Source organism: Corvus moneduloides, chromosome 3 (genome assembly GCF_009650955.1).
Source record: "Corvus moneduloides isolate bCorMon1 chromosome 3, bCorMon1.pri, whole genome shotgun sequence".
Taxonomy (NCBI): domain Eukaryota; kingdom Metazoa; phylum Chordata; class Aves; order Passeriformes; family Corvidae; genus Corvus; species Corvus moneduloides.
Window position 1 is genome coordinate 37,150,571 of NC_045478.1, and position 14,364 is coordinate 37,164,934.

The 14,364-nt window shown below is 43.1% G+C and overlaps 1 protein-coding gene across 1 annotated transcript; it reads left to right on the forward strand.

Moving 5' to 3' along the window:
- Positions 1 to 993: 993 nt before the first annotated feature.
- On the forward strand, positions 994 to 12,435 carry PRSS35 (serine protease 35). Its single transcript, XM_032104928.1, has 2 exons — positions 994 to 1,071; positions 6,661 to 12,435. Exon 2 carries the CDS (start codon positions 6,677 to 6,679, stop codon positions 7,913 to 7,915), a length of 1,239 nt encoding a protein of 412 aa, XP_031960819.1. The 5' UTR covers positions 994 to 1,071; positions 6,661 to 6,676; the 3' UTR covers positions 7,916 to 12,435.
- Positions 12,436 to 14,364: the final 1,929 nt, after the last annotated feature.

Here is a 14,364-nt window from a genome sequence, read left to right on the forward strand (position 1 = left end):
CAACGAAGCAGCACTCTGGAGATCTCACTCTGATCTCCAGCAATGCCACAAATTTCCTGCTGGTTCTGGCAAATCAATGGTCCTTCATTTAGCGTGAAATGAGTTTTCAGCAGATGAGCTCAATGGAAGTGCTCGGGTTAAGCACTTGCAGAAGTGCTTAGTGAGGGTGCTTTTCACTTTGTTAATCTGTGTGGCAGCATGGCTTTGGGGAGGACCCTGTTGTAGTGCCAGGGGGTGATCCAAGGAGAAGAGACCACCACACAAAGCTTTCGCCTTGGGAGGGGAGACCACAGGGACACCGAGGGAAAGGAGGAAGGCAAAGAGGAACAGAGTGATGAGGAAAGGAGGAAGGTGCTTCTCACCTGGCCTCTGAGGCCCTGAAGAGCCAGGGATGGTCCAGAGGAGGAGGGCGGGGAGGGTCTCATAGGAGCGAGGCGCTCCAGAGGAGCGAGGCTGGGAGACAGGGGCGAGGGCAGGGAGGAGCGGGTAGCCTCGGTCCGTGGGAACGCCGCTCCTCGCCTTCCCCAGGAGCGCTCCGGCGGGTCAGGGGAGCGGCCCTCCCCGCTGCCGCCCGCTCCCGCCACCCACACAGGTGGAGCGGTGCGAACCCCGCCGCCCTTCCTTTGGAGCGGGGTCCCTCCGCCTCGCCACCCCGGCCCGGCAGCCTCTCCCGCCCCGTTCCTGTGCGGGTCACCCCGGCCCTGCGCTCGGCGCCGCGAAGAAGCCGCTGCCGGGGCGATGCGCCTCCCCGCCCCGCAGGCAGAGCCCGTTCTTCCCTTCCCATCCGAGGAGACACCGGGATCTGCCTCCGCTCCCCTCAGCCCTCCCCCTCGCGCCCTCCCGGCTTCCTCCCTCTCGCCTTCTTTTTCTTTCTTTTTTTTCTTTCCCTTTTTTTTTTTTTTTCCTTTTTCCATCCCCTCCCCCGCCTGGGAAGACCTGGCCGCTCCCCCCGCCCCGTCCTCAGTAGCCGCGGGCGCTGGGCGGCGGACGAGCGGCGCGGAGCGGGGAGCCGGGAGCCTGAGCCCCGAGGCTGCGGCCGCCCTCCCCTCCGTCCGTCCTGCGGGGTGCCAGGTATGACCAAGACCCTTCTCGGCGTCGGCCTCGGGGGAAGAGGCAGAGAGCTGGAGGGGGCAGGAGGGGAGCTGGGGATGGGGGCTGAGGGGGACTGCCCGGTGCCGGGGACCGGGCAGTCCGAGGTAACCAGTGTCTCTAAAGTGATAGATCTTTGCGGTGTCATTCTTCCTACGCGGGTCGTTTTAAAATATGAAGGGGCTGAGCGATGGAAATACCTTGAGTTTGGCAGCTGAGATGTGTTGTTTAAAAGTTCCTGCCTCTTTAACCTGATGCATATATTTTTGATAGGACTAAAACGCCACGCGTTTCTCTGGTCCTTGTTTTTCAATATTTGGAGCCAGTTTCACAAGACGGCTTAACGGGACTGAGGCAAGGGACATATTTGTTGGGTTTTCGGGGGGTTGCCTCTGTGCTGCGCCTTCTGCGGAGAGCAGGCAAGGAGCCTCTTCACCCTTCAAAACAAACTCTCCTTTAATTCTGATTCATCCCCTCAGTATTAGCGCTACCATCTCCGCGCTCCCCTGGAATTGACACTAATTTCATCCAGACTCGTCACTGCTGGAAGCAGATTTATCTTGGAATAGCAAAAATGAAAGAGCCGTGCCAAGGTATTTAACTTGCAGGCTTTGTAGAGGGAAACTCCTTTGGATCCAGCGCGGAAAAGCAGAGCCTCCTACGGAGAGCAGGACACGGGGATGGCTAAGGAGAGATAGTTAAAGGCTTACTCCCCAAATCCTCGTCTTCTTCCAGGATAGCCCTGGGCTTTAACACGCGAACACATAGGAGCGGCCGGCAACAGCGGAGAGGGCAGCGGGAAGGCGCCATCCCGGCAAAGCCCTCCCGTCCCCGCCGCTCCTCTGACCGGTTCCCGGTCTGTGCCCGCCCGCTGCCGTCCCGGGGCCGCTGCCCGCCTGGCAGCGCTGGACCCCCGGAGCCGTTCAGCAGCAGAGCAGTGGCCTGGGCGCGACCTCCTTCCCCTCCGCCTCCTGCCGGCCCGGAGGAGCGGGGAGCGGATCCCGGCCGCGGGAGGGTCGGGAGGAGCGGCCGGGGAGCGGGGCTGCAGCCGGGCACGGAGCCGCTGCCGGCGCTGCGGGAACGCCGCCCCGCGGCCGCGGCGGGCACTGCGCCAGAGGGGAGCCCCGCGCCAGCGCCACTCAGCCACGGGCCTTTATTTCCCCCGCGTGTGGGGTTTCAGAAACGAGCTGTGACGCCTGCCGCGTACAATTGGTTCTTCCTATGAGTACTGAAGCTGCCTAAGTTTTGTAAGAGCCAGGAGCCGCAGTGGGTTTTTTTTTCCCGCAAGTCAGAGAGGAGGACAACATTCATGCACTGCTGTACTAAGTGAGCACACCTGGAAGAGGGAAGGGAGGAGAAGTGGCAGGTAAGATTAGGGCAATGGTTTCTTCCAGGGAGTGCGAGATTTCAAAAATTTGTTGTCTATTTTGCTTTGTCAGAGTAGAACTTTGAATTCCAACTTTCAGGTCATTTCAAGAATAAGACCAAAAGCAGTTAAAGGAGATGGTTACAATAGCAGCCTCTGTTATTTTATGGCCTGAAAATTGCATTTAAAATTGTGTAAGCTTAGTTTGAAATGCGTTAACTCTCCTCCAAGAAGAAGGAAACCCCAGAGTAGAGGCTGCACTGAACAGACCAAGATAAAACACTGCCAGGAAACTGGACAGAACTTTTCTTCTCTCTGAGCTGCACTGATACGTAAATTCCCTCTGTGGTAGCCTGAAGAGAAACCTCTTCTAGTTCTGCTTGATTCTAGTCTTTTCCTGAGCATCTGAGATGCATTCAGCTGGAATAAGGTAGGTTATAATGACAAAATATTTGAAGGATATCCTGAAAAATTAGGTAGTTCTTGTCCTGTGGATGCAAGAAAGGATTAATGTTGGAAGCAAGAAGTGAAAGAACTGAAAATAGTTTTACTTGTATAGATATGCCTGGCAGCTGGAATGCCACCAAACAGGGAGTCCTGTTATCAGCTGGGTTTGGAAACTGGAGGAAGAACTTCAGCATTTTCATTTAGCTGGGAATGTCTCTCACTTTCTGGTTTCCATCTTGTCTTCTCTGAAGCAATTCATCCTACCTTAAAGAGCTGACTCAAGAATTCCAATTACTATAAGACAACCCAAAATCTGTATGGGAAAGGAGTGAAGGAAAGGAGAGGGCAGAGGGGCTTGGAGGAAGAGTGGAGAACAGCATGGCAGAATGGGTAACATACTGAGATTGAGGGTTTTTTCTTGAAATCAGCTTGAAGCCTTCTCAGAACATTTCCTCCTTCCTCTGGAGGCTGTATTCTTTCTCCTGTTCTCCCACCCTGCAATGCTGTCTTTGCACCCATCTACACATTTACATCCTCATCATCTGGCAAGAGGAGCCCTGTGTTTCCCGTTTGCCAGCAGCCTGTACTGGACCGTGGCAGCTGCTGACATTGCCCGTGCTTGGAGTCGGCCTCCCTTAAACAGTAGGGATGGGGTTAGTAAGCAGATCTTAATTGCATGGCTGGAAACGACAAAGCTGCCTAGCAGGACCACTGCTCTGGTCTGTAATGAGAATTACCATGTTTATTAAGTTCCTTGAACTTCTTCCAGTTATCCTGAAGTGTAGTTAGTTCATTCCCAGTGACAAGTGGTTCATTATAAATGAGGAAAATCTTGGCTTCCAAGACTGCCTTTGTAAGCCGTGAGCACTTGAGTATCGTGTTTCAAATGGAAGGCTCCAAGGCATCTATTGAAGGTTCTGTGCTTTGACTGGTTTTTTTCTTTCTAAAGAGTGGCAGAAGGGAGCCATAGTACTCCACTCATTTCCTTGCAGAAAGTCTCTCTATAAAGCAGAGAGAAAAACATGGACTTCCCTATAAACTTAGTTATGAGTGCATCTAGGAAGACTTCAGCCATCACAGTGGAATGACATCAACCCAGACTTTCTGTATGAACAAGCAGTTAGTGACTGAACTTTCCTTAGGGCTCACAAAGTTCAGCTACAGAGGAAATCAAATATCCAGACCCTGAGGAACAGCTGAGAAAGGGAGGAGTATTCTAGGGAAAAATAGAAAAATCATTCTCAAGCCTAACATTAGAACTGTCTTGTTCAGCAGGTATATCAGGGCAAAGCAAATTTAAACCAGCTTTTCTACATTAACATAACATTAGTTATCCTCAAACCATGCTAGTTTGTGACAGGCTGGAAATAAAGGAGATGCTTCCTCAAGCAACGTGTAGTTAAGCTGTGGAACTCCTGGATGCAGAACATTATGGCTACAAAATTTTATATGTATTCAAGGGAAGACTGTCAAACTATGGAAGAGAAATTAACTAAGGTTTCCTTACACTACAGAAATTACCTCTGCTTTAAAGTCCACCAGGTACAACTGCTTGTAAGTTAAGAAACCATGAGGGAGGAGGGGCATACATGGTTGCACTCTTCCTGTCCTCTACCCTAGGCAACCACATTTAGCCAGTGTCAGAAACAGGATTTTAGGACAGGCAAGCCTTTGGTCAGGCCAGGAAGGTATTTTTAATGTTCTCATTATAGTATTTTTTTATTTTGGCACCTTCTAACGTACCCATAGATATGTAAAATAGTCATTCTTCCTCAGATTTAGTGCTAATTGAGCGATAACCGAACCAACACTTTGAAGGTAACTTTGTATATCAAAGTTAATGTTTAAATGCGCGCATTTCTGCTATACCGATTAGCTAGACTGGTGTGAACAGCTGGCATCCCTCTACAAAATCTTGTGCCTGGGGTGATTCTGCTCTGCTTTCAAAACTTCCTGATATCTTTTCATGTGACCACTTACACCCCAGAACTCAGACCTGTGATCACTGTAATCTCCAGAAGTTCTAGGAAAGTCCACACATCTTCTCCAAAACCTGAGTTAGCTACTTTAAAGCCAGGGAGGGTTTCTTTGTGTTGTAAAAAGTGATTTATATGTGTATCTATCTATCTATCCTAGTAAGTGGACTCCAGCTCAAAGTTGGTGTTCCATTCTGGCAAAGGTGAAAAGTGTCAAAACTATGCTAAAACAAATCCACTCTCTGATTTTCGCATCAGAAGCAACAAGCTGTGGTTGAACTGTAGTGCTTATTTTAAGTTTTAAAAATTAAAATTATTACTTACTATAGACAACAAATCTGTCTATAGAGTAAAGATGCCTCAAAAATCATGTCACTGGTCCATTATACAACTTTGAAAGTGATATTCCCTCTTCTTTTTATATGTTGCACATATACCCCTATTTCTCATGCTAGATCTTCAGCTAGCCTGTAGACAGGCTGTTTCACTGGAGAGCACCACTTTTATTATTCTAAACTAAAATTAAGGAAAGTGGTTATATTTGGCCTGGCCTACACTGCCATTGCAATGTTAACCAGAGAGCTTAACCACATACAAATCCTTGAATTGCTTGGCTTTTAAAGTTTAATCATAGACCCTTTCTTTCTTCACTGCTGAGGTTTCCATGTAATTGGAATGAAGGATGTTGGAACTGAGCACAGGTTTCCCAGTGGCAGCCGCCAGTAGTTGGATAATGCCACTGACATCAGTGCTGCCAAAGGAGAAAAATGGTCTTTTAATGTTTTGAGCTCAGAATCAAGAGTTCTGGGTTCAGTTTCTGGCTCTGCCTCAGACTTCTAACAATTTTACATTTTTCCTGCATGTTTCTCAACTACAGATGGGAATAACAGTGTTTTTTGTCTTTCCCATTTAAAATATTAGCTCTTGGTGTGGTGCATCACCCCATGTAGGTGGGGCATTCCACATGTGACCATAAGACACAGACAGCACAGTTCCTACAGCCTTTGTGGGATCCTGAAAAAGGCATGTGATGAGTAACCAGGCTTGTCCCTCCTACTTGGCTGAGCTTTGCTGCATGTATATATAACCAGGAGACTCCTCTACACCAGCAACATTCTGCTTTCCTCACTTGTCTGTCTGTCCTAGAAGACCTGGTTTCCTTGGGATAGCAGCTAGCAAAGTGCCATTTTTCATACAGACAGATTCATAATTCTCAGCTGGGTGGGTAATGGAGAAGCACTGGTGACTTTTAAGTCAGTTAAAGCCACTTTTTGGCCACTTCATGAAAGAGCAGAATTGGTCTGGTTTCCCAAGAGTTCTTAAGTCTCACAAGTGTAGTCTGTCTATCCATCTCTGCTCGGCTGCCAGCTTTTGAATACACTGAGGGTTTTCAACTATGTTCTACCTTCAACTATATAGCTATAGAAAAGGGAAGCAGAAACATAATGTATAACTGCATTCCTTTGGAATAAATAAAACCAGGATGCTTGACCAAATGGAATGACTCAGACTGCTGTCCACTGAGGGAAAAACAGGAGGTTTCATCTTCCAGTAGGTAACTCAGCATGGATGCTGGCTGAATTATCTGCACCCATCTTGCTAGAAACCATTGGAAGAGTCAGAGGCAATACAGGGAATATATGAGGCATTTCTATTTTGAGCAGAGTGTAGAATTCTGTTCCATTAATGTCAGTTCTAAAACTGCATGATTATACTTAAAGATGTTAAGATAACTGTGTGTATTTCCAAAGTGTATTTTCAAATCTCTCTTTCTTGTTTTAGAAAAAAATAAAATAAAATGGAGCACATGTTACTGCTATTCATATTTTTCATACCTATATTGGGTCTCAGTAATGGAACAGAAACGGAACAAGATTTTACTTGGCACTTAAAGAAGATTCCCCAGATTGTGAGAGAAAGAACTTTCTCCCTTGACAGCCCTAAATTTGAAGCAAAAACCAAATTAGAGCTGAACAGTGTATGTGGAATTGAATGTCAAAGAAAACTGCCAGTGCCAAGCTTGTCTGACTTGAAGAACCTCTTATCCTATGAGACTGTTTTTGAAAACGGCACACGAACCCTGACTGAAGTGAATGTCCTCGGAGCAGTGCTTGACCCAGCTGGGAACACAACCACACGAAGGCCTTCGAGAAAGAAGAGGCAGATATATGGAACAGACAGCAGGTTCAGCATCTATGACAAGAGGTTTATGACCAACTTTCCGTTCAACACAGCTGTGAAGATCTCTACCGGCTGCAGTGGCATTCTCATTTCCCCCAAGCACGTGCTGACAGCAGCCCACTGTCTGCACAATGGCAAGGATTATGTCAAGGGCAGCAAAAGACTGAGGGTGGGCCTGATGAAGATGAAATCCAGAGGCAACGGCAGGAAACACAAAGGTGCTAAAAGAAGTAGGAGAGAAATTTCTGCGGCCAAAGAGGATCCCAAAGCTGCCACAGAATTAAGACAATCCAAAGGTGATGGGAGAAAGCAGAGGAGATCTGGGAGGAAGCAAGGGACCTCAGATGGCATGCCCTCCTTCCAGTGGACCCGGGTGAAGAGTACGCACATCCCGAAAGGCTGGTTTAAGGGTGTCTCTGGGGATATTGCCCTGGATTATGATTATGCTGTTCTTGAGCTCAAGCGTCCCCACAAAAGGAAATACATGGATCTGGGAATCAGCCCAACAATCAAAATGATGCCTGGGAGCATGATCCACTTCTCAGGTTTTGACAATGATCGGTCTGGGCAGCTGGTCTACAGATTTTGTAGCATTTCTGATGAGTCCAATGATCTGTTTTATCAGTACTGTGATGCTGAGCCTGGCTCCACAGGATCTGGGATCTATCTCCGTCTTAAGGAGCCGAACAAAAAGAAGTGGAAACGCAAGATCATCGCTGTTTACTCAGGCCATCAGTGGGTGGACATCAATGGTGAACAGCAGGATTACAATGTAGCAGTCCGAATTACTCCTCTCAAATATGCCCAGATTTGCTTCTGGATACATGGGAACGATGAGAATTGCACACAAGGCTGAAGAGAGCTGAACCTCCCTTGCTTAGCACCCGCACTGCCATAGAGTGAAAGTCGGCCGCAACAGTTACTGGAGGAACATCGCTCCGTGTCAGAACGTTTTTGGACTCAAAGCTCACAAGTAGTGCTATGGTGCCTTGAGGAATGATGAATTGCTGGGGGAGGGGTAGAATTGTGAGGCAAAATATTTCTAATTGTAATCAACCTAGTACGCACTTAAAATCCCAAACTATATTTATGTTTGCAATTGTGATAAATTCAAGTCATTCATGAGGAGAAAAAAAAATGGCTGCACTTGTTTGTCATTTTTTTTTCCCCAGGGGAAGGGTTGAAACATCTCAAACTGATGTTATTAAACAATATCTATTTTTTTCCAATGGATTTACTTTTCTCAGGGTTCTGTTCCAATTCTTCAAATGCAAGTTGTGCATATAGCATGTTACTGTATGTGCAGAATGATCCAGAGAACTGCATGAGAACAAGACATTATTCTGGCATTCTCTAAAGACCACAGGTCCATGTTGAGAAGCAGCATTATAGTTAATGATTGTTAGTTTGGAAAACTTGCTCTTCTGGTTGCTGCAGGAACACTCCGATGGAAAATCCAAATTTATGTAGCTGAGGGTTACACCTTAAAGACAAATTCACTTCATTGCTCAGTAAAAACAGCAAAAAAGAAATCAACAAACAAAAGTTTCTATGCTTGGAAGAAGAAGACACATCTGGACATAGTTTAATGCCTTTAAATATTCTTTGAGAAGCTATAGAAATCTTAAACACATGCATTTGCCTTCCAATTAGTATTTGGAGAGTTGTAGGTTTAGTTTCTAGTCAAATGTTTAGCTTTACCATTGGGAGAAGTCACTGACTCCTGAAGTGGCTACTTGACAATCATTTGGGGCTTCACAGATGATATATTTTTTGGGTGCTAAACATTTCTTCAGTTTTTATAAATTACTTTTATACGAGTTCAGCTTCATAGATAGGATAGTATGTATTAGACTGGGAGTTGGAAATCAGTATTTTAGTTTGGCTTTATACACTTTTGAAAAGTGGGTGGTTTTAATCACATTATATTCAGACTCCACCTCAACATGATTTACAAGGTGAACTAAAAATTTCTCCCAACAAAATTATAGCACCTTCTGAATGGTAGAACTATCCTGTGCATTATAAAAGGTATCTTAGATAGAAGCAGTAGTTAGCAAATAATTTGGTTCAATGTGTTTGCAGAACCATGTATTTAATGAAGACACAATCTGAGCTTGACTTTTATACATCTTTAAACACAAACCACCTTCTTAAAAATTGTTGTTGATTGCTATACAAGTCTATATCTTTTATTTTATGTCAAGATTTTGAAGTACACAGAATTGTTATGGTGCTATGTTACTCTAATAACATAAAAAGATACTGTGCCTTTCTGATCATATCCTTTGGGTTTCTATACTTTTAGAATATTCACCACCATAATATTTACATTTTTTTACCATAAATTTATGCTGACCAAAATACATTTTCTTCCTGTGCAGGAGAAAAAAATACAACAAAATTTAAAAATATTATTTGTTTGTTGGTATCTTTAAAATGTGCTTGTAATATCTTCTGATGGAATAAGATGATTTTAAATAACCCACTCTTTTTGTAGATGATTGAAAGTATATAACCTGACACACTGAATGTGCAGGCAACTTTGTCCTATTATTGCCAAAGCATAAAAATTTAAGACTTGCTTCCATATCATAACCCTAACAATATTTCATTAATTGGAAGAGATCTCACTTTAAAGGAAACTATTTCTTTTAATGTCAACCTTTCCAGGGAACACTCAACTTTTCTTCTTTTATTATTTTTAAATTTTATTTTGTGTGATTGTTTGCAGAAAACTAATAATAATTTTTAAAGTTTAGAAATAAATCTCTAAGATTTTAGGGTTAATTATTTTTTATTGTTGTTAACATCTCTATTAACACGTGGCTTTGCTGACAATAATTTTAAATCACCTCAGTACAGTATTTAATACTCTTACTCTATGCAACAGACCTATAATATTCTTTAGTCAGCTCTGTAATGTTTTTCTTAAGTGCCTTTTTCCTAGTTACTGTGACAAATAAGGTACCACATTATTAATCTAATACAAGACAACCCAAGTCCATGGATTTTTTTACAATTATCATCATTGTTGATTTGGGTCTAAAACTGATCAAGATAAGGGGACTTAGTAAATTCCTTGTTTTGTTGAGTCTTATTTAAGCGTGCTCCTTAGAAGAAGAAATAAAACCTATTTCTCTATCAGTTTGGGAATTGGGAGCAAGGTAAGAATGAAAAATGTTGATGTCAGCTTTCAAATGGTCTTGTTATAATAATCATCTGCTGTAAATATCTCAGCCACAACCTGAGGTTCTCATACCAGGTTGATAAAAACCCTTTGTTTTCAGAGAATAAATACTAGATGCTCAGTGCTTAATTTTGTGGTGCTAAGAGATTAAAGAGGTTGGCCAGAGCAACACGAAAATTAATTTCAAACAAACAAACCAACCTCTGTGTCTTGAGTGCACGTGCACAAACACGTGCAAATATACAGGCTTGGAGAACACACGTAGTTTTGATTGAGTCAGCACCTTCAGGCCAGGGAATGCAGGTACAAGAAGACACAGACAAAATGTTTTTCCTGTTGTCTCTGCATGCTAGGCAACATTTCAGTCTTCCAGTTGGTCTATCAGAGAAGGAAATGCTCTGTGTAGGCATTGTGACTATCTATTACAAGGACTTCTGGAATAGTTCATAAATCAAGTACTTACACGCAATCCCAGGAATTCATTGTGCTGCATAGAGCTCTTGGTACCCACCACTGCAAATGGGACAAGAATTTCTGAGCCATGACCATCTCAGATTTTCTTAAAGACCGGCAGTTACTATCTAGTTATCAATGAGAAAACATGAGGAGGAAAATACGATCTCAAGAGATCAGATCTTGCTGTTGTCTAGGACACTAGCAGCAAGGCTGTGTTTCCAGCCCTTGTGATGTTTCCCTAAAGGATTTTTCCTCTCTCAGGTACCAGGCTGTACATCATTTGTTTTCATCAGTACTAATGCTTTTCTATAAGAGTTGGTATAGTAGACCTTTTTATTTAACTGTATTCCTGGCTTTAGGTAAAAACAAACTCAGTCAAATCTCTTTTCTCCTAGAGGGCTACTGGAATTTATAAAGTGAACAAGTAAGTTTTTTCGGGGCCAAAGATAAACCTTGTATGCAAGCTATTAACACAGCCAGACCAGGTTCTGCAAGGTATTTGTGGATGTGTTTAATCTGAGCCTCTGAGGCACACAGTGGAAGTCAAGGGGGTTATCTGCAGTGTGAAAAATTTAGTCTAAGTTTTTACTAACTTAGCAAAAGAAAAGCACAACATTACATAGGAAAATTATTTGTTATATGAGGTATAGAGTACCCAATACTGTAATAATTGCTTAAAGAAACTCCTTGACTCAGTTTATAACTTACCATCTTAATTTTGCAGATTGATGTGTCTGTATGGAGTATGAATCAGCACGAATATGGCTTAAGTAAAAAAAAATAATTCATCCACATGTGGAGGAAAGAAGCAGCTGAGGAGTTCTTTCTAGTCTGCTGATAAGGGATGACCTGGCAGCAAACAGCAAATAAAACAGAAAGAAAGAACAAGTAGATGGTGTGGAAGACCAGGAAGATGGAGATAGTATGCAAGGGATAAAGAAAGTGTGCAAAGTAACAGATGAAATGACTGCAAGGTAGCAGAGGGACCCATTGTGAGAAAGAGTAGGCAGCTGGTCAAGACTTAATAGTATGAATTAAGATGTGAAATTCACAAGTTTCATCAACAATTTTTCACTGTTAAAGACAGGGCTTTTCTTCCCAGCCAATAGCAACAAGGAAGGGGCTGTGAGAGGACTCAGGTTGTGGCAGGGAACACTAGCAGGCAGGGGGTTTTGACCCTGATCTACAATCCATGCCTGAATTTGCAGGGATTATGCTTCTGTTCATTTAGGGTCCTTGGAAAGCAGCAGATCTGTGTCCTGACCAAAAGTCTTGGCAGAATGAACCTCCCAGTACACTGGATCACCAAGAGTGGAGTGAGTAAAGGGAGTTTCTCAAACCCAACCTTTTGTTGGGATTCCTGTAAAGGCTGTTCTCCACTGGAAAAAAAATCCAACAAAAAATCTCAGACTTGTGGCATTTAAATGTTGGCTCCATTTTTTGCATGTATCTAGAAATTCTAGGTAATAAATTTTTTTCAAATGTCTTCTGTTTGTGTTTGGCATTTGTAGAAATTTAATCAACTCCTTCTAATTTTAAAGCACAGATTATTGCAGATACTTCCATCTACAAATTCCTGGATTAAAGAATGACAGGGTTGGGGGGGGGAAGAATGTTATTAAACTGAAAGCTTAAAATTTCACTCTAATCTCAAAGGATTTGGAAGTATATTGGGTTCCCTTTGCACCAGCCTTTTGCTCCAAGTGTCAGAGCATTCAGGTTAAAAACCTCCAGAAGCAGATGTGAGGATTCTTTCATGTTTTTTGCTTTTTTAAGACTGACAGAAAACTTTATATTTTTAACTGTGCAAAATGACAAGCCATTTGAGAAAATAAATGCAAACCGTTGCTCTGTTAGATATTATATGATGCACTTATTATGTCAATAAATATTTTCTGTTGTTTTTCTTTTCCTCTGTCATGATGCAGTTTGTTAGCTCTGGCTGTGTTACACAAACTTCATTTTCTAAGTGCCTGTAATGATTTATCAGTGAATCATCTGGGACTTGGTCTTATAAGATATTAATGTCTCTATAAATTTGTTCTGGGAAAAAAAACTCCCTGTCTTCAAGATTATTACTCCATGAGCAAATTTGATGAGTAAAAAATTTAGTTCAGCAAGGAAATGACTCATAGTCTCTTCTGCAAGTTATTACTTCTAAAATAAGTAATTAGTTCTGTTTCTGCTATTTGCTGTAGTTACACTTTCTGCCTCAGAGATCTGTTGAGCCAGGCCAAATTAGAAGTATGTAAAATATTATAATATTGGTTCTTAGAATTATCTTAAATCTGTGCCCTTGAAACTGGTGCTGATTTTATCTCTGACAGTAAAAGGACAGATTTTTGGCAAGGCCAAGAGCTGCTGGAAATATTTAATGGAAAGTTAAGAAATTATTACAGCTGTGATTAACAATGTGTCTAATACAAGCAATATTTACCAGGGGTCTGGCAAGGGTTTACCCACCAGCTCTTATATGGGTCCTCACATGGGGGAGAAGCTGGTGCCACAGGGAAATAAATTGGATTGAAAGATTTGTGACCTGGAAAAAAGTCCGTTTGGGGCTGGTAACAGGATCTAAATCTTTTCATTGCTGAAATCTACTTTGTGCCACCATCTGGGAGAATGTCTTGGTGCCTGAGAAATGTTTCTCAGCCTCCGTTCAGGGAACACAAACAGAGACCCAGGGGTGACAGCTGTGTCCTCTGCAGGCCATTCCCAAGCCACTGGCACGGATGTGGTTTCTTTGGTGGAAGATATGTTCCAACAAATGTTATGGATCGCACACTCCCAGGGGCCCTGGGGGGCTTGAACTGGAATCTTACCCAAATGTCTATTCAGCCCTAAAATGTTCCCATACAACCCAGATTCTTGTGCAGGTATTTGCCAGTCATACTCACATTTCTCATAGTCTTTGACAAATGCTCAGAAGGCCTTCCCCAAATAATAGACACTCAAATCCTCCAAAGAAGTGGCATCTTACGCTGTTTATTACGCAAGTATTCATTCATTCATTCCTTCTGCTTCAAATATATCTTTAGACCCGGATAATGGCTAATCCTTCAGTTGTTATTGCTTAGAAAATAGATCAGATATACTGGAAAAGCCACACAAATATTTACTTGTTCTTCTTGGTAATTATGAACACACCATACTTATTGCAGTTGCTATGGCTCTACTTCTTTTCCATGTGAAAGAGTTTGAAAACTTTGGATGAAACCAAATTGGGCTGGTTTTCAGACAAATTACTCAGCTGCCCTTTGGTTGCAGTTGCAGCACTCTCCCACCCCTCCCCTCCACTTTAATTTCCAAATTTATGGATTAAATGCTGTTTAAAGCTTTGCTTAATCAAGGATGAAAGCAGCCAGGAGACAGCACACAGCAATGGACCCTTTCTGGCTGTATCTCTCTGTGGACATTTTGAAACAGGCAGAAGAAGAGGACAAGAGAAGGCAAAGGTGAACCCCATGAACAAGAGAAAAAAATCACAGTGCCTTACTGAATGGAAAAAAATGTGATTTCTGCTTTTCCTATTGTCAAAGGCAACACTAGTTTTAGTATTTACAATTCCTTTGTGTTTTCTTGAATGATTCATCAGCTAAATATTTTTGGCTGTGTACAGGAATGAACCAACGGTGGTGAGGATACAACCTTGCCTTGAG